This window comes from Aphelocoma coerulescens, chromosome 5, assembly GCF_041296385.1.
Source record: "Aphelocoma coerulescens isolate FSJ_1873_10779 chromosome 5, UR_Acoe_1.0, whole genome shotgun sequence".
Taxonomy (NCBI): Eukaryota; Metazoa; Chordata; class Aves; order Passeriformes; family Corvidae; genus Aphelocoma; species Aphelocoma coerulescens.
In genome coordinates this window covers 20,245,005-20,271,071 of record NC_091019.1, presented here as the reverse complement: position 1 = coordinate 20,271,071, position 26,067 = coordinate 20,245,005, and the positions used below count along the sequence as shown (strand labels likewise).

At 41.9% G+C, this 26,067-nt stretch overlaps 1 protein-coding gene across 2 annotated transcripts in view; it reads left to right on the top strand.

Moving 5' to 3' along the window:
* BRSK2 (BR serine/threonine kinase 2) overlaps nt 1-26,067 on the top strand; it is a 310,856-nt gene that overhangs the window by 269,822 nt on the left and 14,967 nt on the right. For both annotated transcript variants that reach the window (XM_069016975.1, XM_069016976.1), the window contains 6 exons: nt 5,349-5,409; nt 9,717-9,924; nt 11,084-11,132; nt 15,806-15,929; nt 18,506-18,686; nt 19,322-19,411. In XM_069016975.1, coding sequence (XP_068873076.1) covers nt 5,349-5,409; nt 9,717-9,924; nt 11,084-11,132; nt 15,806-15,929; nt 18,506-18,686; nt 19,322-19,411 — 713 coding nt within the window. The remainder of the gene's footprint in view (nt 1-5,348; nt 5,410-9,716; nt 9,925-11,083; nt 11,133-15,805; nt 15,930-18,505; nt 18,687-19,321; nt 19,412-26,067) is intronic.

Sequence of the window (26,067 nt, the reverse complement as noted above, 5' to 3'; positions counted from 1 at the left end):
CTTTTTTTTTTTTTTTTAATGAAACTGAATCCCATCCGTGTTATAAAAAAAATGCTGGGCATTCCCTCTCTTTTTAGAATGTTTTCTTAAGAGGTGAACAGATGGCCCTAGAGACAGATATATCTTCAAAGCTCTTTATTTTCAATAAAGGCAGTATGGGTACAACTAAGAATGCAATCACGCTTCAAATTAAAGTTCCATTTATAAATACTTAAGAGAAGGAGAATATTATATTAATAAATGATTTAATAAAATCATTGTAATAGATCTTTACAGTCTACAGTAAAAACTTCCTGAGAGGGACGCACACATATTGAGAAAGCTAATTAGCACCAGTAGCATTTACTTCCCATGTTTGTAGCATGCTTTAATATCTATTAATTCTTTCTAAACCATTCATAAATGGAACTTTAGTATAATTGGCCAATTAAAGAGGGTGGTGCTGTTCAACATCACCCACTGTATAGGCTGAAAGGGAGAAAAGGTGTGTTACCAACACCTGCCCTCCTTCCTCTGCACTCTCTGTAAGGCTTCATCTTACAAGTGGTTATTACCATGGGCAGACCTTCTGACTCAAACATAAGTACTCCCAGTAAGAGCTGTCACAGTGTTATTTGCACGGTTGGGACTGTAAGACCAGTGGCACATCCAAGGTATTCTATATATATTCCCTGAATCAGGGAGTGAGGAAGCACAGTTTCTACCTTTCAGACACCCAAAAGTAAGAGTGATGAAGTTTAACACAGCCTGACTGCTCACCTATTGCATGTTAATTCAGGTCGTTGTCAGGGGTCTCATACCCTGAAGTTTCAGTTTAAATTTTTTTGGCTTTTAGTGAGCAAGGAAAGAGGAGTATCAAATTCCACCCAATTTATGCTTGAAGCAAATAAGAGGTTGGCTGGATATTTTCTGGAATGACTTTCAAAACTACACATGGAATCAAACCAATTCAAAATTTCTAAGGCATTTCACCCAGGGACACAAGTCACTGCACGCTGCATGCATGCTGCAGGCTCCCCTTCTTGGAAGCATGGCTCCAGCTTGACCAGCTAAGAGGCTGTATTCAGCATCCTGGTAAAACTGTGCTATGAAAGCAAGTTCTGCTGGGACTGCAACAAGTTACCAAACTCGCCTTTGGTTGTAAGAAAAAGTTCTAGGAGATGGTTATTCAAAGAAGAAACAAATGCCAAATCTGATCTAAATGTTAAATTCACGCTGTGAAGCCTTTATGTTCTAGTGGTGTGTCCTAGCAGGGGCACTGTTTAAAGCACTTGGGAACAGATCTGAGAGAAGGGCAGTGGAGAGACACTCTGTACATGTGCTACATGTGTAGTATGGTTACCAGGGCAGCTGCACTCCCCTGTCTCATGTTTCTCTCCATCTGCACCTCAGCAGTGTCAGGCTTTAGCCCTTCACCTCTCAGGAAATTCTGCATTCTCTGAAACCAGCTGGAAACTGGTTTCAAGCCCCTCAGTTTCACCAGTAAGGGAACACTGGTGTGACATGAATTGGGCCTGTCATGGCTTCCTCTTGACAGCAGCTGGCTCAAATGAGTAAAAAATTGCTTTAAAATGAAGGACCTATTATAAGTGGTGCGTTGAATTATCAACTAGATTGAATAAGGTATAAAATCATCACAGCCACAAAGTACAGCCCACACATTTATTCGTTTCAGTCCTTTGCCTCTCTCTTTCATAGCTCAGCTGTCTCCAGATTATTGTCAGTCTATGGAATGGGAGGAGTAGCCTCCAATGATCTCAGTGTCCACCTTATGTCTAGAGTGCTCTCTGCATCTTCCCCCTCCTAAACCTTGGGTCTACCTCCCTTATGTTTTGGGGTTTTTTAATTCCTCCCTCCCGGCTTGTCGAAATGACTGTCACTTTTTAAGGGACTAAACAGTCTCTTCTTGGGTCTCTAAATCTGGCAGTTGTGTTTGAGGGAATGCTCTTTATCTGAGCAACTGCACTGACTTTGCTGCTTGTATTTTCAACAACCTTTTGATGACTTCCATTGAGTTAGTGCACAAGCATACAAAACAATGTGCAAAACACAGAGCAAAATGAGTCACACACAGTGTTCACAGTTTCCTAGATTGTTGCATTTAGTATTAAGTTATTGGAATAATTATAGATTTAATCCTTCCAGTAACATTTAATGCCTGTAAAGACTCTTAGGAGGTTACTCACTAATAGATACTTCCCACTAAATAAATTTAGTTCATAGCCATGGAGATGATGTCGTATTTTTCTCCTCTTTCCACACATAAGAGTCTGCCATGCTAATGTGCTGCCTGTAGGGCCTCAAACTTTCATTTTCTGGTGAGAGGGCTAAAAATTTAAATTCCTGTTCTTTCATTACAGCATTTCAGCATAATGCAATGTTTTCATTCCTTTCTTTTGGCCTTGTCCCAGTTCTGTCCACCTGACTCTGAGATACAGGAGCAGTGCATGTGGTTGGTTTTTTTACAAACTGAGTTATAGCATTGCTCAGCTGAGATGATATTGATGAGAGGGACAAACCTGTCATTTTTGCTTGTTAGCATTTTTGTACTGGAGTACGGAATCTCATGGTAGGTCACGGTACTGAGATTTTATAGCCAGCTTGAAAATCATATCCCATCTGTAAAGGTAAATTATGGGAGATTTGTTAAATTGAGGAAGATGCAAGGAAAATCTCCTCAGTCTTGGTGTCATATCCCATACCACCACTTTCTGGTAAAGGAGGAAGAGTTTTGAAAATATACAGCTCTCTTTTCACCCTGACACTTAAATTGAACACAGGCTTCTTTAAACTCTTTCCACTGCTCCTATATACAATTTCCAGTGTGGACAAACTGAAGCTTGCTATAGGGCCTACTTTACTTCTTACGTGTTTTGCATGTGAATCAGCAGCAGAAATAAATCTTGTTCAATAGCAATCATGTGGATACTGAATGCATTTCCAGGAGGATTTCATACTAACTCTCTCTTATGTCCCCTGCCTCAGGCTCCTAGGCTGGATGAAAGCACAGTACACAACAACTATTTTTCAAATATTGCTTCCAATAAAGAACTGGGAGTTGGGAGGTGGGGACTGCCATATTCTGCCCTCCATGTGTGTGATCATTTTTGTAAAAAAATAAGAGGCAGTGGGGTTGGGAAGGGAGATTCAGGACTATTGGAAACACCTGATTGCAAAAAGGAAATAGCAAAGTGGAACTTTTAATGAAGTATCCTGGAATTCAGGTGAGTGTCAGAGAGGACTTTCCCACCACAATTAAGAGTTGATGGGAACATCTCCTTTAACTCTAAGATGGTGTTTAACTGCATCTCTGGGCACCTGAATGCCTTCCACATTTGTCCAAGATAATCTATAGACTTCTCTTGTAATTCGTGGTTTGGAAGAAGCTTTTCTTGATGATTCATGCAAGGAACATTTTAACTGAAAGGCCTTCCCATCTGCACGACACATCTGTGGTGCAGTCAGCTACTTCACTTATAGGAAAGGCACATACAGTAGTCTTTCAAAAGTGGAGCAGACAGTTCTTCCCTTAAAATCATTTTGCATAAACCTTTATGAGTGTCCCAGATCTTGATGGTACAAATTTAGGCTTAATCTAGTGTGAAAAAACGCCAAGAGTGAGCCTCTAGTTTTTACTGCTGCACTATGATGGGCAGATTGCAGCAGGGTACAAGAAAGAAACCTAAGCAAAGAATGAGTGCCCCAGATTTTCATGGTGCCAGTTGAGATTTAATCTGGCCTAAAAAGCATGCTGTGAGTGGGCTTCTGGTTTGGACAAAGAAAACCATCAGGGCAGAGGATACAAGTAGAGAAAACAGAACCTGCCATTGTGTTCAGTTGTAGCATACTTTTTCCTTGGAAATATGTCCTCTTTTGCAGTTTGCTTACTTTTAAGGAATTCTACTTCTCAAATTTATTTATTAATATGTCTGGGAGACCCATTTTAGAAACCATTCTTTCTGTTTTATTCTACAACAGCAGAAGAGAGTAAACTGACACAGTTTATGGTCTAAATTTGTTTTATATTCTTACATATAAGCTGACATCAAGTATCTGACCCATATCAATTTTTAATATATATGTGTGTAGACACAGAAAGACACATTAAAACACATACACCCATGCACTCTCTTTTCTACAGGAATTTGACCTTTTCATGTTTGTTACCTGAAGGCAAGTAATTACTTTCATGGCTCTTATTATAGGTAGGTTATCATAGGTAGGAAACATTGGTAGGTTTGCTATACTGACATATTGCTGCATGGTGGTTCTTGAGCAAATAGGTTCTTAGCCAAATCCTCTCCCGTGAGATGTTTCAGTCTTCAAGACAACTTTCTTTCTATTTAAAAAGAATAGAAAGCAGCTGCCCCTGGGGTCACTGATACACAGTCACACATAAGGTGTGGGTTTTGTTCTGTGGGGCAGCCCTCCTCCTAGAAACTACTTCTGCTGAAATGTTTGTGCAGTCTGGCCTGTCTGCTCTTCCAGCATGTTTAGCATAGCACATTTGCACATTTTATTGTCTGCAGCTGACATTTTTCATTGGTGACCTTTGCTGGAGAACATGAGACCTTTAACAGTATAGGTGACCTTGTCAGCAGATAGGACAGTTCACTCTCCCTTGACTGGCCTCTTTCTGAGGGCACCTGAGCTGTTATTTTGATATTAGTAAAGTCATCAACAAAAGCAGAACTCGTTATCCATAGAGAAGACCTGGCTAGTTTAATGCAGCAGCAAGAAGTCTCACTGAAGAGCAAAGATGTGAAATCCATCAGTGAGAAGCTGGAAAGGGCTAAGCCAATGCGATCTTTGATTTCAGTAGGAAGTCATCACATAGGAAATGATTGTGTGCTTGAGTCAAGGAGACTTGGGGTTTTAATTATTATCTGGAAGAACCCCCTACCTTTCTGTCTTGTACACATGATGCTTTTCCATGTTGCTTGTGACAGAGAAAGTCTCATTTTGTAACCACCAGCACTGTGCAAAACAGAAATCTCAGCACAAGTATGAATGTCTTCACCATCCTTTTGAATTCAGCTGTTCAACTTGCACAGAGCAGACCTAGTAGCTTCCACGTGCTTGATAACCAAAAAGAAAGTAGCAACTGCCTTAATCAAAAGGGATTATAGTATTTTCCCAGAGCAACAGAATTTCTTTGATTTGTGGGGGGGAGACAACTGAAAAACATGGCAATAGTGAAAGGAAAGAAAAGGAAAGAGTTATGTCCTTTTCCAGTGACAGCCTCCCTCCTCCTCCTCACTTCATGCCTGTGCCTGTGGTGGCTGGTGTTCAGGGTTATTACTTGTCCGAGTTTTCTGAGGGATGTTTTCCTTGTTGTGTCCATTCAGGTCTCGGTCAATCAGCGGAGCATCGTCTGGGCTCTCCACCAGTCCTCTCAGCAGTCCAAGGGTAAGTGGTGCTGCTTCAAGATCTGTTGGTCTAATCCACTCACACATGCTTGATGCTTTTCGACATCTGTTGCTCCAGAGCTGTGGCTCTTAGCTGGGATGTTTTGCTTTTCCTTGGCAGCTTGTAAATTTTAACGGGTGGTGAGGGAAATGTTACTGACAAATGCAAGCGGAGAATTTTTCCTACATGTTCCCTACACTGTTAGCAGGGGTCTCACTGTGCCCCTTCCCTTTTTCAGTCCCATAAGCACACAGAATAACATTGCTATGACAAAACACTATATCCAGCTGAGGTCTGCATACAGCCTGGTTTCAGACCAAATGATCAGGAGCCGTTTCACAGCTGCCTTCAATTAGGTCACAGTAGAGCACCAAACCATGCTGGTTATCTTCTGTTTGCCTCAGAACAGCTCGTATTAGGAAGTCAGAGAAAATAAATTATACAAATTTGAGGGCTAGCAAATCTAAAAGGAAAGTAAGAAGCTGACTGACTAGGATAAGTTAAGAACATTCAAATCCCTGTAAATAAGGTACTTCCACATGCCCTTTTTAAGCATACAGTCAACTAAATACTGATACTCAACTAATACTGAGCCAGTACAACACATGCTTGATAGTACATTTGTTGCAAAGTTGTAAGAGTATCTAAGTGCAATCACAGAGGCCTCCCTCTTCGTGTTAACTTCTTTGAGGATAAAAGTGAGTATTACTAGTGCCTGACAAGGTCAGATAAGTCTCTTTAAGACTGCAGTGCTTAATAGAAGTCTAGATCTCATCAAAAAGTCTGTTGGGCTGTGACAGTGCATGTTACCTAAATGTCTGGGCCAGAGTCTTTGGAGGATTTCTACATGCTTCCCATGACTTCATAAGATGAAAAATTGATATATTCCATGTCTTAGGGTATGGGTACACCTATGGATCTACTCTTAGTTATATGAAGATAACATCAGTAGTCCAAGTATTTGAAATTGCAATTCCATCGTAAGATTCTGTGGAATTCTTGTGAATAAAGACACACTGTCAGCTCTAAGTTTATAGTCTAGTAAAGCTTCCAGCACTTTGCTTGATTGAATTAATTTCTGAAACCTATTTTGGGCTCCTGCCAATTTTTATCCTGTTTTGAAACTGGCATAAGTTGTTCTTGTGGTCTCCTCTGTGTCTTTAAAATCCCAGGGACTAGTGAAGATCCATTTCCTTCTTTCTGCACTGGGACTTCTGGTTGCCAGTGAAATGAAGCAGAGGTCTGAGAACTCCTATGCCACTGCAAAAAGTACTGGAAAAGTACAGTGGAAACAGTTTTGTGCACAAAATAAGCATACAGTGCAGTAAAACAGTGCAGTAAAACTAAATCTTGATTTCATTAATTGATCTCTCTCTAATTTCTGACAGTTCAGTAGGACGACATCAAAGAATAAGTTTGACAGTATCTGTCCCATAGTTGCTGTATCTTACCATTATTACTTAACAGTCAGTAGATTAAATAGTCTTCAAAGGGATCTAGCAATTAGGTGGCATTTTCAGGAGATCATAACAGTATTAAAGTGGGTTGTATTTGAGGCTCAAAAGGAAATGTTGAAATAAAAATCATATTTTTTTAAACGTCCTTACCTATGCTTCTAATAGCACCTTAGATTATTGAAAGAGAACATACTTTAAAAAGCAAATACACATCTCACTTTTTGCACTGCTTAGGTTTGGTTCTATGAGGAATTGAATTCAGCAGCAAATAAAAGTTCTCAAATTTCACAAGATCTTGCTAATGGTGTTCCACATTGCACCAGCTGAAATTGAGACCTAATCTTGTTCTTCATTTCAGTATTAAATATGTGGTAATTAAGGGTGCCTCTTCAGATTCTTAATGGCTTAAGAGGGAGTTGAATCTTACTTTATTTCTTTCAAATCTGCTTCCCAAACCATCATACACATAAGATAGGAAAATTGCAAGGAAACATTTGCAATTAACAGTCTTCGAGTTTTATCCATCGATGTCATTTGCAAATAGTTAATAGTCAGATGCTGATAGTGACTTCCACAAATTAACCACTTTCCTTATCTTTTCCCCTTCCTTGCTCATTGACAATCAGAATTTAGCAAAATGGTAGACTTTAGTTTAACTTTAAAATCCTAAGAGTAATACAAATATTTTGATGTACTGATTTTCCTTTAATTTTGGTGGCCTAACCCTAAATTCTTTGAAGTAATTGCAAAGCTTTAATGCAAACAATTTAAAGACATAAGTCTTAAATAAATTTATACCGTTTTTTAAATATGGCAACATTGTGCTAATCCATCACACCCAGGAAGGAAACTCCCTAGTGAGTGTGTTTCCCTGGGACTGAGATTTGAGGCAAGGTTACGTGTACGTGGTATGTCTGGTTAGTTCTTGATTACAGCTTTTAGGTGTCAAGAATATATAATAATAATGGTGAGGTGTAATTTTTCGTAGGTAATATCTTTGTAGAAATCAGAATCTAAGTGTAGACCAAAGCTGAATATCTCAAGTAATGACTTCTGTTTTTACAATTATTCCAGTACTTGTAATCTAAGGTGTTAATAGCAATGTTTTGTAAGGACTTTTTTTTTTTTTTTTTAAATGTGATTTTTAGCTTGCTAGTATCCCTTAAAAGGCTTCTACCCTTCCAAGTCTGTCTATTGCTGTTTGCTGTCAAAGTATGAATGGTTTCCCAAAATGCATCTTAACACGTGTAAATGTTCTTGTTTGGGAAAAAAAATCATAATCCCATTTTGATACCTCAGTGATGGATTATGAACTTTGCTTGTATTTTCCTTTTTAAACTATGTCTTACAAAACAATGGCTCCCCCCACCCTCTTCTTAGATGTGGGACTTAATGGCAAATACTGCTGAGACTTTATGACAAATTCCAATTATCAAGCTATCCTTCAGTGCAATGAGGGATGTTGCAGGAGAAGCATAAAGTCTTGTGGAAAGTATCATCTCTTCCCAGATAAATAAATTTGCCAGACCTTGCTGAAGTTTTTGCTGTAGCAGTTAACAAATCAAACACCAATCTGAGTTCATGTATTTCTCGTGGTGTTGTGTGCTCTGAAGCTTCCAAGTGAAGGCCGAGCAATTTACCCCTCCAGGTCAGGGGAGGAGAGTGGGTGCCCAGGTGGCATCACTCTCCCTTTTCCCCCTCTTTCTGCAGTGGGTGGCTGCAGCTGGTGCATTACCCAGCCAGGGGTAAAGAGGAAGGAAAGAGGTTCTGACTGGTGTGTGCAGTAACTGTGTGTATCCCCTGCCACTCCGTGTGTATCACACACCTGTTCTGAGTCTCATCTCTCTATGGGGTTTGCATATGGGCACATGGAGCTGAAAGAGGTGATCCCAAATCACCGAGACATCTTGATTTGTCTGTGGCTTGAGTGGTTCTTCTTCCCCTTCCTCACCTCCCTACAGCATCGTGCTTCTCTCACTGCAGGGCAATCAGAACAATCCCAGGGAGATGGCATTTCTCTCTTCTTTTTTCTTGGTTACTTTCTTTTTCTTTGTTTTTTTCTTTTTTTCTTTTTTTTTTCCTTGTTCCTTTGTTGTACTTTTCTTTCTGTTGTTTTCCTTTGCTGACACGTGGTTGGTTAATATGATGAAGCCTGTTATGACACTGTTGTTCTTGCTGCTGCCGCTGCTGCTGTTGTTGAATATGCTGTGTTCCCAGCTAACTGCATGTCTTTTTTTTGTTTTTTGTTTGTTTGTTTGTTTTCGTTTCTTTGCAAAATCCCTCCCCCTCACTACCCCTTCACCTCCATCTCCTGTGTCTCCTTGTGACATGGTGCATCTTTGTGACTCGGATGGATTTTATTCTGACTTTCCTTTCTCTGCTCGCCCGCTCTTTGCGTATTTCACTGTTTTTGATGTGCATGGACACCCTGCGTCTGTCTCGTAGCCTATCAGAAAGTTCTTCATCCCCCCTCAGACCTCCGACCTCCCTTTCTCTCCCCGACCCCAAGTCTCCTTGGACCCTGATGCTTGTAGGAACGCCTCCAGGCCTGGACATGTACTCCAACCAAAGCCAGCACTTCAGCCCAACCCAAAGACGCAGACTTTGCCATCCAAGAGCAAATTGGCTGAAAAACCACTCCAGTCTACTAAATCCAACCCACTCCCTGCCAGCAATACCAGCGCCCCCTCTTCCCAGAACAACCCTGTGCAGAATGCTCAGGGCCGCTCGCCTGCTGCCGGCTTTAACCCACAGCTGGCTGTTCCTAAAGTGCAGACCAACCCTATGTCTCCTGTTAGATTGCTCCCTTCTAGTACTGACCCAAGCACCAAATCTATCCCCATCATACAGGTCACCCCTCACCCCTCTCCAAGGGGAAGTCCCCTCCCTACCCCCAAGGGGACACCTGTTCATACGCCAAAGGAGAGCCCAGCAGGCACACCCAACCCAACACCACCATCCAGCCCCAGCATTGGAGGAATGCCCTGGAGGACACGGCTCAACTCCATCAAGAATAGTTTCCTGGGGTCTCCTCGCTTCCATCGTCGGAAATTGCAAGGTGAGTACTCACCCAGCCTCACAGGGTGGTTCTGACTTGGGCAGATGTTTGCCAGGAATTTCATACCTGTCTGTGGCTCTGCAAATTCTGTGTACCAAGGGCTGAATATTGGTGTGGAAAATGAGAATGATAGGATAGCATCAGCCAAGCTCTAACCCACATGTGAGCAGGCTCTGTTGTGCCACTGCACCTTCTCCAACAGCATCTCCTGAGCCCACTTCACACTCCAGTCATACAGCTCTTACTATCCCTGTTGTGACACTTAGACCACAAGAAAAATCTGTCTTCAGCTCCTTCACTTGCTTTGCAAGTGGACGTAGGGCTCAGCCATTTCCCCTGTGGCTGTGCTCCACTGCCTCTCCACAGCCACAGGCTGAGCCTTATGCTGAAAAAAAAGACAGCCAGAGGCAATAGGCTGAAATTGTCCTTCTGAAGCACAGCTATTTTGATCTTGGTTAATGCTTTTTTTTGCCTCCTTTGGTAATTGGTGCAAAAATCTCCTTAATACAATCAGTGGTTTCATATCTGCTGGCCTACTTCAGTTTTCTGAGTCTCTAGAGTGTTGACATGTGCAAAATTTTCTTCCTCAGGCTCCAGGTGGCTTTTTTGCATGCAGGCAAAGGGCACCCAAAGTCACATGCCTTATCCTTGGATGTCAGCAGCAGCTATCCCAACACCCTGTGGTTTTACAGGGTACTGGGACATGATCCCATGGGAAAGGAGGATTACAGGCATGGAATAGTTAGATTTTGAACTGTGATGGTCAGTGCCATTGTCTCTGAGGTGGTCAGAGAACTGCAGAGAATTGCAGCAGTGGCTGAGCTGCGTCCAGCTGGGCTTTGAGGCAATTGCAAAGCAGTCGCATTGGCACAGTGTGTTTGGATCTGAACCAGAAACCATTGAAGCCAGTGCAAGATTGCCTAAGGACCTAAGGAAGGGTAGAGTGAGCCTTGAAATGCAGCACTTGATTAGATGCAGAGATCTAGAGACATATGACTGGTGTTCAAATGTCAGAATTAGTCTACAGAGTCAGTGGGCAAATATAAGTGGGTGTAATGGCAGAATTGTTTCGTTGGTGTTCAAGCAGAAAATGGAAGGTGTACTGAATCATCAAATTTCTTTTCTCCCTCCCTCTCTTTGGCTGTGTGTGCATGGGCAGTACCTACACCTGAAGAGATGTCTAATTTAACCCCAGAGTCATCCCCAGAGTAAGTACTCTTGCCTTTTTTTCCACCAAATACCAGTGTCATTTCCTGGCCTGAATGCCATAAGCTGACATATTTCTATTCTGGATCAGTATCTGTTTGTAACCTCTTGTCCTGTGGGTGAGATAGAGATGTGAAATGATTCTTCTGATAAGGACTGTGCATAAGATATATACCTCAGTAATGGCACTGGGGTCAGCAGGTGATGAAACAGTCTCCCAGTAACCACCTCATTTTCTCACAGCTTGCCGAATTTGCTGGGTTTGTAACATGTTTCTTCTCTCTTCATTCATTTGGTTGGCAAGTAGATCACTCATTGGGACTGGAGAGGCTGCCCAGTGGCTTATACTGGCATTAACTGTGCCAGTCTTCCTTTTAGTACAGGAGAGTTTGCATCCTCAGGATAGCATGCAGGAGGCTCTGCTAAGATAATTCCGAGGGATCTTTGGCTGCGATAGGAAGCGCAGTGTTAATTCTAGGCAGCAGTACTGGGACATGGAGAAGCTGTTTCATATTCACCAGGCTCATTCCTAAAAGTCAGTGTGCATTTCAACCATTTCACTGCACAAATGTGCGTCACTGCATGGCAGGTTTGGAAGTCGCTGCCAGAGTGCTGCTCCGAACACTTCCTAATATGCAACAGATGCCAAATTATTCCTTTTTATTTTCACAGCTTGTGTTTGTGCACCCAGTGCCCATAGACTTAGCCTGCCAACTAAGGCAATTTGGCCTCTTGTTAAGAGACTTGTGTGAAATATTCATAAGTCTTGGATGGGAATTTTGAGCTTAAAGTTTTGTAATTGGTGACAATGGTATTGTCTTCACAACTTGCCCCAGACCTGGGTTTTATCTGGTGTAAGATGGGCACTCTATTTGTGATACTGCAGAATGGAGAGGGATAAAGACTTCAAGAGAGGGAGAAGTAGGGATTAGTAAAGGTATCCAGGAAAAAAATTGGAATATACTGTGTTTTCAACACTTTCAAGCATTTACTGATAGAGAGGCATGAGAGAATTTCATAAAATTGGCACATCATTATCACAGAAATATACAATACTCTCATCTCGTGTTTTTAAAGCCATTAAAACAGAAAACCTTTAGAATTAAATTTCTCCTCTTCATTGCATGTATGTTGGTGGAAGTTTTGCTGTTGATTTATTGTCTTCCCTGCTTCCCACTCACTCTTTAAAAGCTGGTGTAGAGAAGTAGTGCCTGTCATTTGAGGCAGTTTGGATGCAAGTCAAAGCCTAAGGCCCTCTTTTCTTTTTCTGTATAATTGCCAAATTAATGAGTTCAATTGGGCTGCACCCTGCAGTAAACATAATAAAAGTCATAAAAAACAATGAACTAGATTATATTTTAATGATAGATGTCTGTTGCTCAGTGCCCACTTCCACATGTCTTATTTTTTCCCGTATTTTCTTCTTTTCTGTAAGAAATAAGATATCCTTATCAAGAGCTGTACTGACCTCATGGGTTGAGTGAAAAATACATGTCCTTGCTCTGTCTGGTACAGCAATGCCTGCCATTCATTTAACAAACCTGATGATTAGGTAATACACTTTGACGTGTCTGGGTAATGCTGTTCTTTCTCATGTGAAAAAGTCCTAGAAAATGTGTTGGGGATGACATTTAAAGAGACTTAGCTCCAGCTGCTTTAAACCTGCAAAGCTCCATTTGCTTGAGTAGAAATGCTGCTATTTATGCCAAGTAGGTAAACCCCTGGAGGTTACTGATCTGTGTGCTCAGAGACAGAGAAGGAACACAGAAGGCGACGTGGTCAGACACTCCAAAAGTAGGAAAAGGAACAACATTATAGGAGTGAGAAATTTCAGTGTGAAGTAATAAAGCACCAGCCTCTATTTTCATGCTAATTTATTTGCTTTTTCGTCAGCTGGACAACTGATTAGATTCCCTAGTGTAATCTACATACCCGGCCTCCCCCACATATCTCCTATCTCACTCCCCCTTTAAGAAGTTTGCCATGACAAGAGAAGATTCTTAATTTTAAGTACATTTTGTACTGCTTACAGCCTGATCTTGTGAGATGCTAGAGCATGTCATTCGGGGTGCTGAGGATTCATACACAATTTAACCCAAGTTAGTAGCATTTAATGCCCTCTAAGAGGAGAAAAACCTTTATTGTGTAATTTTACTCCAAAGCTGTCCCCTGTTCTCAGTGGGCCTATTCCCTAGGTGTATGAATACAGCTAGTTCTGACAGTTTTGGGGAGAAAAGCCAGTGTATGTGTGCTGTGTCTTGATTCTGCTCATTACAGAAACAGGAGAGGCCACTGACATATATTCCGTCTTATGTGACACCAGCGAAGTTATTTTAGTGAATTCCAATGATTTACAAGCTGGAGTGTAGCCCAGGCTACCAGTGAATCTTCCAGACTCACTATTACTGGTGATAACCTCACTGAGGAAAAGAGCCCATATGGATTCTGGAGACTCCAGACCATGCTGAACAGGAAAACATCTCCCTATGTTCTGGGCCCTCGTTACCGGTGCTTGTTAAGAGACCTATAAATGAGGGGCCAACAAAACCATTAATGAAAATACAAAAATGAAAAACCATATTTTAAGATGGCAGACCTGCAGTAAAATAAGCACACTTTTGCAGGCTCATGCTTCCCCTGAGCCCTTGGAGTCCATCCAGCCAGCCCTGGTTCAGGGGATGATACAGCCAAGCCTAAGACAAGCAGCCGTTTTAGATGGATAACCAGGTGCTAATTTACTAATGAGCACAGACCCCTTACATGCAGGGAGCTATTGCCCCAGCTCTCCAGGGGCTTGTGGAGTTGTTGTGGTGTGTGAGAGACACATGAGCTAATTAGTATGTAATTTTCTTTCACACTCTAACCCTGGCTCCTTAACGACCATTTAAATGAGAGGCCCTCTCTCTTTACTGCTCCCTATGCTAATCTCTGGCTCACTGGCTTAGTTACAGCTGCTTATGAATATTTTAGGGAGTGACAGTTTTCCAGCCCACTTTAATTGAGTGGGGGGCACTGGTTTACCAAATTGCAAGTGACTCTTTCTGTACTCTTATTTTTGGTTGCCTGCAGTAAATGAAGCAAATCATTATTTGCCCAGTCGAGCGGTCTTCCAGTTGTGGTCTTTCTGCTGTGTGCATTAAATGGGCAGTGAGCCCACAGCTGCACAATTCATGGAGCACTCTGGGATGGGGGATGAGTGCAAATTGCTGGACACTGCTGGGATCAAGCTTTGTTCTTTATCCTGAAGGCCTAGACTTCAAATTAGTTTCCTAGTTTGCTCCTCTCTCTCTTAGCCTCTGTCCTTCCTCTGCCTCTGCCTCACTTTGCTGCAGACAGTGAGTCTCCTAGCAGCTCGCTTCAGTTGTTTATTGCTTAGCTGGAAAACTGGTGTATAGTAATCCCTTTTGCAGATGGCTCTCCTTGTCTGGAGAGATTGTCTTCTTCCACTGAGTGGTGAATGTCCACCCTATTGCTTGCCATACTGCAACCTGGATTTGGCATTATAAAGTATGCTGTAAAGGGAAAAAAAAAGCAGTCTCTTGGTGGCAGGTCTTTCAATTTCTGACATTTTCATGCTGAATTCTTCCCTACTAGAATATGGCTGATTTAAGTGTGATTTTCCCTGGGTTTAGTTTGGTCCGGCAAGTATTTGGCTGTGTCTCACAGCTGACAGCCTCTTTTCTCCCCTCAAAACCACACCTTTCAGAGATGCCTCTTTCAGGTTCTGGGTAGTGTCTCCCACTAACATTCATGTCCCTGCATTCTTCCTTTAGCCTGTTTAACTTCAAAGCTAGTGTCAAGTGCATTGAAATGGTTAAACAATAAGCAAAATCAAACATTTGCTGATACAATCAGTGTGAAAAAACAGAGCAATTTAATTTTATGATGAAACCACTATCTGATGCTGGAAGAAACTGAGGAGCTGGACTGCTGCCAGTGGAAAGCCTGAACTGTGTTTTGCATGGTGTTGTTATCTCCTTTCTTAATGCTGAAAATTCATTCCTTTGTAGGCTGACCAGAGTTCACACACTATATAGACACCCTGAATGGGACTGATGAACAGGACAGTCTTTGTCCTGGCCTTGCATAATAGTGGATTTCACTCACTGATAGATTGGAGCTCCAGTGAAATCTACAGCTTGCTTCAAAAAGCAAGATCTTGTGATTGTACCATCAGCCCAACAGGACACCTTCAGAAAAACATCTTTCCGAGTCCTTTAACACCAAAAGAGTTGAAATTGGGTGGGAAGGAACTTAAATCTTTATGTTGCCAGGATCTGCATGTTGTCACAAGAAACAGAGATCCCTGGAGACAAACCAGAAACATGTCCCCTGGTTTATATGTACTTTGTATATGCAGTATTCGCTGGTATATTGGCTCAGTCAGAAGAGTTACCATTGCTCCTGATTTTTCATTGTTGGTGACACATGCTGCCAGAGTAAGGCTGTGTGGTCTGTCATTTCTTCAGTTTTCACCAAGTTCTTCAGTTTTCCCCATGTCATTTTGGATGTTCTCTGATACTGTCTCCCACTTACTATTAGTAATACCATCACATCTGGAGTGTCATCAAAACGTTCTCATGTGTTTTTTAATATTGTTTTCTAGCTAGGGGCGTGTAGGAAATAAGAAATAGTGTTCAATATTCTAAATATCTCTCTCTTTTCGTCACATCAGGCTTGCCAAAAAATCCTGGTTCGGTAACTTCATCAACTTGGAGAAAGAAGAACAGATTTTTGTGGTCATTAAGGACAAACCACTAAGCTCCATTAAAGCTGATATAGTCCACGCTTTCCTCTCGGTGAGTCACCTCAGCTGCCTCCAGGAGGCATCCTTCACTGGTCATTCCAGGATTCTGTGTTCCAAATGTTACTGGACAGGGGCTCTGCTCTTTCAAAAGCATCCTCTGTGAATCTAATTTGCGTGGCCTGCACTGGACTGTGTGTGAATTACTAACTGTAGATAATGCTCTCTAAGGTGAGAAAAGATTTCAGCCTTCTTGGCAAGGCCTCCAGGTTGCCAGAGTTCGGAATGCCAGGGCAGTAGAGCACAATGCTGGCACAGTATCAAGACAGAGATTTGCTGCTTTGTCAAATTAGCATTACAGTCACCGGCTGGGCAGCAGATTGGGTCTCCCTTTGCTGGGTATGCCCTCCACCACTTCAGCCAGACCAAAGGCCTGTCTTGCATCTGCATTTGTTACTTTGAATCCCCACTTCAGTGCTCTCTGGCAGAAAGAGGGATAATTTCTTCTGGTGTCCAGAGTATCAGTTGTTGCAGATGTGGTTTGTATACAGCCTAAGAAAACAGAGGGAAATTGTCTTTTTTTCCTCTAGAAGGTCCTTCTTCTCATTATCTAGAGGTACCAGTGACAAAAAGGTCAGCACAGCAAAGTTAAGAGGTTTTTCAATTCAAGGTAGTCAACAACGTAAATACACTTTTTCCATTAAAATTAAGAGAAGGAAACTTAATTTCTTATATTGTTTGTTAAATATATTTTTTCCACAAAACACTGAACTCCATTTCAATCTTTGTGATTCTGCAATGAACTTCTTCCAAAAAATCAGCCATAAACCTTGTTACTGTACAAGTGCACAAGGAGTAAGTGCAGTACAGTAGTGGGCATCAGACACTGGTGTCCATCCCAGGTTGGCTGTAAAAAGCCATGGTACTGCATCAACTTCATGCATTTAGCTGTGCTTTTGGGTTTATATTGTGTAGTGTGCTCTACTGTCCATACTGGTGATCCTGTGCATACCCCACGTGTGTGGTTTAGGTGTGATGTAGGGATTTGTGTGCAAAACCAGTGAATCATCTCTTACAGCAACATCCAAACTTAAATGCATTGTCATGGCCTGCTGATTAACCTCTTCAAGTTAGCTTGTCAAAGAACTCATCTTCATTTTTCCTCCTAAATTAGAGACCAGATTTCCAAGTAACTTGTTTGGTTTTTTTTTTTTAATCTGGTCCTTTATGAAGCAATAAATAGAATATGAGTATGTTGTTAAATTTTGGGGGAAATTGTGGAAGGTAACTGCTTGAAAATTAGGAAGTTACGAAATTCCACCATGGTTCTGAATATACAGATGTTGGATGATATCACAAAGCTTCTCAGAGTTGAGAAGAAGATTGATAAAAGTTGTGGTTTGAGTGAGTTGTTTGCAGGCATGCTTTCCCTGTGGATATCCCAAGCACTTTTAAGTGTCTGCTCTGTATCTTGATGTCTATTTGACATCATAGAATCACCAAGCAATTGAAGTTGGAAAGGTCTTCTTCAGGAGGTCTCCTCAAAACAGGAACAGCTGTGAGATCAGACCAGGCTACTTAAGTGGTTTTTATATTCAGTTTTATATCCCACTGACTTTTCTGCCCACTGCCTTAATAATCACTTTTTGCTCAGCAAAAGGCATTTCTCAAAACTGGTGGATGAGTAGGAAAAGAAAGACTGAGTGCATGAAGTTGAGCAACATGTGTGAATTCATAAGCATGTTGGGTATTGCACCAATATTCAACCCTTAAATTTAGGTCAGTCCTGTAAGCAGCAGTGCATTCTTCTGAGGTGCCCTGTGGGAACCCAGAGTGCAGAGAATATTTCTCTGCCTGTTTTGAAGGGTTCTACTCCCCTGGACAACACTGTTTTTGACCTTTGTCCGTGGAGAAAATTGCCTACCCTTTGGGAAGAATTAGAATCTACACTGGTGTGAACTAGGTGGTAGAATACAATGTAAGATTGTCACAGAGTGAAAAAATTTAGAGGTTTGGGGTTTATTAATATAGTAAATAGATAAAAGCAAAAAACATCAACATGGAGGATTGTTGTTGTTCTCCAGACCTTCCTCTTCTTCTTCTACTATTCCATATTCTGCAGTAGAAGTAGTTTGGGATGATTGGATAAAGAATTCCGCAGTTCCTGACTGCGTGACTAGATAATTGGTAGAAAAGTAAAAATAATGTACACTTTTAGTGACCATTGGCTAGTTTACCTTTAAAAAGCCTTAAGCTTTCCTGCATTTTGCCTTTTGTATTTTGCTCTGCTTCATGCTATGCTGTCAGCATGTGAATTACTGATAAGATATAATAAACAACCTGAAGACTGAGAAAATACAGAAGTCCCGTTCATCTCTGACTCCTGGCAAAGACTCTAAAAAGCCTCCCCCATCAGGGGAGACACAATTAAGACGTGGCCTGCGTCAGTGCCCAGCAACCTACACTCTTACTGAGTCCACAAGAACACTGTACATTACAAATTCAAGACCAGAAGCAAATCTAGCAAATGTTATTAATTCTGGAAATGTGTGTTGTTATGAACAGAATTTTGCAGAATTTTTTTCCCTTTATGCACTGGTTCTACTATCTGCTTCTACCAACCTCTTTCAGATCCCAAGTCTCAGTCACAGTGTCATCTCACAGACAAGTTTCCGTGCAGAATACAAGTCCACAGGAGGTCCTGCTGTCTTCCAGAAGCCAGTGAAGTTCCAGGTGGACATAACATACACAGAAGGGGGAGAGGCACAAAAGGAGAACGGGATCTATTCTGTCACTTTCACACTCTTATCAGGTAACCATGGCAAAGCTCTAAAATGGGTGCAAGTTGGCTTGGTCCTTGCTGATAATAGAGGCCTGCAAATTGCTGTACCAGAGGAAAAAATATAACTGACTGAACTTTTCAAGGAAAAATTCAGTCAGGGGCAAGGAGGACATCAGGAAAAAAAAGGGTGTTGGTAGTGATGGAAATGCTGGGAGGGAAGGAGATTCCCAAAGAGGTGAAGTTGGCACTGCCATGATTAGTGCTAAAATGGCTGTTCTCTGCACCAGTTCTGGTGTAACTTGTGCTGGCTCCCTGTTTCATTCAGAAGTCCCAGAGTCGCAGCTGGGTACTGTGAGACCATAGTTTCTTCCTTCTGACACAAAGATGCACTCACTCTTTTCCTGTGCACCCCAGAGGGGTCGCAACAAAGAAACAGACCCCCCCACACACCTTTTCTGTCTTTACAAAAGGAGCCCTGAAGCCCTCCCTCCTCCTGTTGAGTCCAGCACACCATAGTCCCTTTGGCTGAAGGACAGACACACATTCAGGACATTCCTGGAGACAGGACTGAAGGGAAGATGCTTGTGATCCTTCCCCTGCAGCCTTGTGTGTGGGCTTGGCTCCCGTTGCTCTCACAGCCACTTGTGCCTCTTGTCTCCTCACAGGTCCAAGCCGTCGCTTTAAGAGGGTAGTAGAAACCATTCAGGCACAGTTGTTAAGCACACATGACCAGCCTTCAGTGCAGCAGTTATCAGGTAAGTGGCTTCTACTGTCCAGCACCTTCAGCAGGGACAGGAAGGTGAAAGGCCTCTCGTAGCAGGAGGCTGAGGGAGGCCATCCCTCCGATCACAGCAAAAACCGAGCTCCATTCAGACAGAGCAGTAACTCCCTGCACCCCCCCTGCTCCTCCCTTTCTCATTCCCACTCCAGTGCTCCCAGCGCATTCCCCAGTTGAACAGCTTCTGCCCACCACCCGCCCAAAGAGCCATTTGCCCACTTCTCCATCAAAAGCTGCACCATCAATAGATCTTCCAGATTTTCTCCAGCTCTAAAATCTCCCAGAGAAGGGACGTGCTCTAGAGGATACTTGATTTTCAAACCCTTCAGGTATGCTTTAGAAACCTCCAGATTCAGAGGGTCCCAGAACAAACTTGAGAGCTACTTTTAACTTAGCCATTAACATATGGTCAGAAAGTGGTTAATAGTTTCCAGCAGTGTGATCAAATTCTCAATACCATGGGTAGCACAAATTATATACTAAGGTTCTGCAGAAGCTATATTTTATCTATTTGAAAAGTAAATTTCAATTCCTCGTGGTGGTAGAGAAAGCCTTACGTGTGTGACCCTGTGCAATGACATCAATCTGGATGTGCAGGCAGCCTGAATTGATAATACAGAAACCAGCCTCATCCCATCATTATGCAGCAGGTGTTCACTCTGAAACACTGTAGTGGTTGTACACACACACACAGAATCTCAGTGGTAGCTCTTCTATCCTCTAAAAGGACAGAACAAAGAAGAAGGTGAAAGTTGAAAGTTTAAGGCAGATAAGCTATTGGGAATGTGTCAAGGCAGGAAAAATAGGGAAAAGAGGAAAGAATGTGCAGATACTGGGAATAAATAAATAGGAGCAAGGTGGAGAGCAGAGGCTGCAGCAGAACACAGTGAGGCAGGAGGAGTGAGAGATGAAAAGGAAGTAAATAAATATTATTCTTTAGAGCCAAATTCTGTTCTTGACCCTTGTGTGAACAAGCCAAGACAAAAGTGGGGGAGTTAAGTTGGCATTGAATCCTACAATTAAGTCCCAGATGTCCTTGGTTCATTGCACATATGGGTTACATCCTTCTGGTCTAACAGTGTGGCTTTAGCATCCAAAGATAGAACAGCTCCATCTAGAAGTGTGTGTGCCTAGTACCTGACAGAGAAATATGCTCTGTTTAGTGTCCACTTTGCTTTTGGCCTCCAGCACTGCCTGACCTGCTTCATGCTGGAATGCAATGGTGACCAGCACATGGGTTATCCTGTTCGGAAGCAGGGAAAACAAGGACACTATAACTATGGCTGATTCAGGTTTTTGCTGTCTAGACTTTTGACATTAAGTCAAACTCAAGGAAGCAGCCAGAATTTTCTGCCAGCCCTTCCTCTTGGGAAATGCTGGGGCTAAGTGGGAGTGAGGGGAATTAGATAGAAAAGCATCTTTTAAACATATTTCATATTACTCCTGAATATGAACAATATTCAAGCATTCCTTGTTTCGTAGGGAATGAAGTGTATCCTTACTTTCCTGTGAGGAAAAAATGTTTAAAAAGTTAATAACTTGATGATCTCTCTTAACTTCTTCACCCTAATATGTGTTAGCTACTGAGGCTCTATAGAAATATTTGAACCCTCTTGCACACTGGCATGTGAAGCAGGATATCTCCCTAAGAAAGCCACATTATAACAGTAATAAAAACCATTCATCTGACTAAGACTCAGGAAAATGTTTTCAGAATACTCTGCTGTGACAAATGTGTCTGACTTACAGTTTTGCTCTGGTTCTGGAATGGAAAAGTTATATTATTTCTACTGCCTAAAGCTACATGAGAGAATATTGTTTTAGCAGGGAGACCCCAGCCTGACCTCTAATGCCAGAGTGGAACAGATAACTCCACATGGAGTAAAAACAAAATTATTGGTCTCTTAAAATTTAAAAATGAGAATTCCCTTGGCTGGGGACTTACCAAGGCAAGACAGCTCATGAGACAGAGTGCCAAACTGTTCTGTGTCACGCCACCTGACCTGATTAGGAATATGCACGTCTCTTGAAAATGAGAGAAGTCCACCTGAAAATTTTAGGTTGGAGCAGCATACAAGAAAAAGAGAAAAGGAAGGGAAGGGAAATAAAGAGATCGTTACCAAAAAAGAGACAACCTTTGCATCAAAGTAGGGTGGCCCAATAGTTCACATCCCCAGCCACTGAGAGTAAGGGGAAGTAAAGGGATAAAGGACAGCCCCAGTTCACATTCAGCACCTTGCTTAGCTGGGTGTCTGGTCGGAAACATGTGCAGAATCTTCCTAGAAATTGTCATGGAATTAATCAGCATTTCTCACTAGAAACAAGGCAAAGTCTTCTCTGTTTCTCTTCTCCTGCCATATTCCCAGCTCTGAACACCACGTAGGGATTGTGGTGGTTGGGCCCTGTTCAGGTTCATGGTTTGAGGATGCTCTGTAGGCAGTCCACTACTGCAACAGATTGAGCTCACCTTCACTTAGACTCTCCTCCTCCATGGCTCTGAGCATGGTGCTGTCTCTGACCAGCAGCACTGCTTCAGCACTGGAGCTTTTCCTAGCTCCTTGTGCACAGACACATCCTGTGTGTGGTTGTCTCTCCTGCCTTACAGTTCTGATGCTGTTACAGGTGGGGTGATGAAAACAATCTCTGAAAGGTGCATGCATGTAAAGGGAGACCTGCAGAAGGGGAAGATTTAACGAACTCAGTATAAAGCAAAACAGCAAGGACTAATGAACCTATGTCAGTGAGGGTCATTCTCTCTGCTGCCCCTCTGATCTGCTGTGCAGCATCCCAGCCCCCTGAGCCGGCCTGCCTGGGTTTCAGAACGCATTTTCTTCTTTTTCATTCCTCCAGCTCACAACAGTGTTTGTAGATGTCATGTTGCCCATGCATCTCTGTGTGTGTGTGAGCCTGTTATGTACCTGATTTAGGCAGATGTGTTTCGTGTCACACTTGAGCACCCTATAATATCCCTTCCTCCATATATCCTTTCATTCACTTCAATTTTTCCTTTCTAAGACTGGCTGTGCGTATTTCTTCTGGCATACTCTGAAGCAGGAAAATAGATTCCCTCCCCTACCTGAAAAGAAGTGTAAATAAATGAAATCCATTCCAAAAGTTAATGTAATGCTTCTAAAATCCACTGTCTAGATGGACAAATTCAGTGCAACATATCAGCTTTGTATCCTACTGTTTCAGGACCTCTGTGCCATAACTGCTGAGACAATACCAGGTCTAGGACTCATGACTTGCATAGATAGGGATTGATTGTTCCTTTTTTATTCCTAATGAAACTAGAGGCCAGCCTAAGATAGTGGAAGCCAAGTACCAAAAAAGCCATTGGAAAGCGTGTCTTCATGTAATCTAGAGCTGGTGGAACCCCTCACTGAAGCAGGTTCTGAATGTGAGGAGCTTACAGATGCTCATCTTCCCCTGAGTACTTCTTACTCACAGGGAAGCTGGATAACTTCCTGCACAAAAATCTTTATGGGTTTGCTAAACAGAGAAACCACAGCAGGCTCAGGGAATCTCTGACCTGACAGTGGTGAGTGAGGCACTGGTAGGAGGAAGTGTTCTGTATGCTTGGCCTGCTCTTTCACTCCTCCATGTCTGTGGGGCTGCTGATAGAGACAGAGAACCAGATCACAGATCACAGAATATTCTGAGCTGAAAAGGACCCACAAGGATCATCAAGTCTGACTCTCAGATGGTTTTGGCCTTTGATCTGAACCAGAATAGTTGTCCATGTGTTTTTGTTACTGGTATCACAGAAGCCATTATCCCCAGTGAGACCATGAAAGGACCCCTTTGGGATCAAGAGGGTGTCTCACTGTCTGTGAGAGCAGTCAGCCTTGTCTCTTGTCCATGAATGGCTCCATCCAGGGCCCTTATACTCAGAATCTCTGCTTAAGAAGTCCCTGGGCAGACTGCCCTTTGCTGGGATAAAAGGATCTGTCTCCATGGAGGACGATATCTCAGATTTGTTCCTTTGTTTCAGCCCAGCACTCTTTCCATTAAATCATAATCTGTTTTTCTCTGATGCCTTTGCACGAAAGAGTAATAGTAGCAGCTGGTGAATAGGGACATGCAAAAGCCATCTGTGATCGTTCACAGGGTAGGAATTTTTATTTCCCTAATATTTTCTTGCTTCTCTGAGCTCTGGTTTTTAGTATGGGGTGCTACATATTCAGATTTTTTCCCATTTTCCCATGTTCTGGGCAATCAGCAATACTGAAATAACCTTTATAACTTCTTGGTAAAAGCTTTTCTATTTCCTTATTATATTTATTGGCTTCAATTGGATTTTAACCATTGACATCTCAAAGTTCAGAGCATCTCAGTGTTACTGCTGGAAGTGCCTTTCATCAGCATAAACAAGTGTTTAGAGACCATGTACAGCTTCAAAACAGGGCAATGCAAATTCTTGCTAGAGCACTGATCTGTGAATTCCAGGTATTTTATGGCTCACAGGAGCTGCAGGCTGGCAAATTGCTACCAAAAAAAAATAGTAAGAAACCTACAGTTTCCAAACGTGTGAAGGATTTTATCAAGATGGAAAAGGGAGTAAGGAGCAAATGAAGTGCTTTGCAAGGTAAACTTCCAGCTGCAGACACAAAACAAGGACGCTGCAAATGCCAGTTTGGAATTGGATTGCAGGTCAGTTTTTCTGGGGTTCATTCAGGTCCCACGTTTCTCGTGTTCCTGCAATCTTGTGTGAGCCTTCATGTCTTACACTCTTATAGTGTCTGGGGTAATGACTTCACCCTGCTACCATAGTTCCACCTACAAGAAGTGCCTGTAATGCCTGGTTGGATTGGCAGAGCACTGTGTTTTTGCTAAACAGCTTTAGTATTACTACTGAACAGCCTTCATTAAAATTAACTGAAATAGTTACTGGTAGTCCAGAAATAAAGCATGTAGAAAAAAGTCCAAGCTCTCCAGAGTTTTGATAGGAAAACAGAGAATTTCAAATAAGCACAAAAACACTGGGGAATTTCAATCTGCATGATAACTGCCTTGGACCAGAGGAGCTGGTGGCTCCCTTGACATCATCTCCCTTAATGGAAGTGTTTACTGGGGACTATGAGCATCTGGCAGGAGCTGCTCAGTGCTTTCTGCGATCCAGCCCTGGATTTGGAGATCTCAGAGGAGCAGCTGTTTGCGTGAGATTTCCCAGGCTGGAACAGGCCTCAAACTCAGAGATATCAGAAGCATCACAAACCAGGAAGCTTCCTTGTGAAATTTATGTAGGATAGAAATTAAAGATTAGAAAATTGGGAAAGAAAATTCCACAGAGCACTAATAATTTTTAATGCATTCAGAGCTTCTTTGGCCTTTTGAAGGGAGGTCTTATTTTAACCAAAGCATTTGCTGTCTGCTAATGAACTGGGTGTCATTTATGAAGGAGTCTTGGTCAAATCCAAAGTGTGAGTGACTTCCAGCAATTCCTATAAAATATCATCAGAAGGATTGAGAGCTGACACTGCCACTATGTTTCAATTAAAAAATTAAACAGGACACATTAAAAATGCAGTTACATGACCCATCAGTGCTTCTCAGACAGTTAAAAGCCTTTGGACCCTGGCTTTATTCACTTCTCGTGACACCTGGATCCCACAGTCACTGGATTATGGATTACTATCCATGAGCAGAAGCTGACTGGCAAGAATATAAGACTTTCTAACTAGAATGAAAATTCTACTTTAAAATGATAGAATACTTTATCACATAGAGTATTTACTAAAGCAGATGTTACAATATGATGGAAATGAAAGAAGTATTAAAGTAATTATTATAAAAGAGAAGCTGAAGACACAGTAGCACTGTTAGTCTTTCAAGTGATGCAGTATGAGCTGTATGCTCATACTGTCTCTGCCTTAGGAATTGGGGAAAAAATCTGATGAGGTGTTGGAAGGACACTACAAGTAAAAATAAACTCCTGTGCAGTTCCTGGGACTAGCCCTGATAATATAGATAATTCAAAGTATAGTTATACATAAAAATTTTAAGAAGGACAAATTAGAGGTTTTATTAGGGTTCCTTTGATTTTTTTCTGAGGTCTCATATTTCAAAAAATTTTCCCTATCCATCAAAACTAATTCTATAACATGCAAATTTACTTTTCTGGGAGCAGAATGGGGTCCAGACCCCAAGATATTATGCTGTCAAAAAGTCTCTGTTAGAATCTTTTTTTTGTGTGTAGATCTGTCAGCTTGTATTCTAATCACACAACTAATGTATGTAGACCTGTGACACAATTGGCTTTAAATACTGAAGACAGCTGTGCTGACTGCAATTGACTTAGGAAAAAAGGCAGTATTAACTTAAGGAGCCATGATTACTTTTTAATTTGTTAAAATGAAGAATGAAACAGAAATACCAATTTCAAGAGGATCTTGGTAACCAGCCAGTTTACTTGCTCTGACATTATCCAAATACTACCTTTTGTTTCCAGACTTCTTCCTGTGTGGCCACTCAGTCTGAATATACTTGAGGGGAAAAATCCAGGTGTTGGAGATGGGAGTCAGAAAAAGTCTTCTGGTCATATTTGAGATTTTCTTTGCTCTTAGGTGTTCTTTCAAAGCTAGGTTCTGCTAATGGTTGTGTGAATGCTCTGGGGTCTACCACTATAGACCT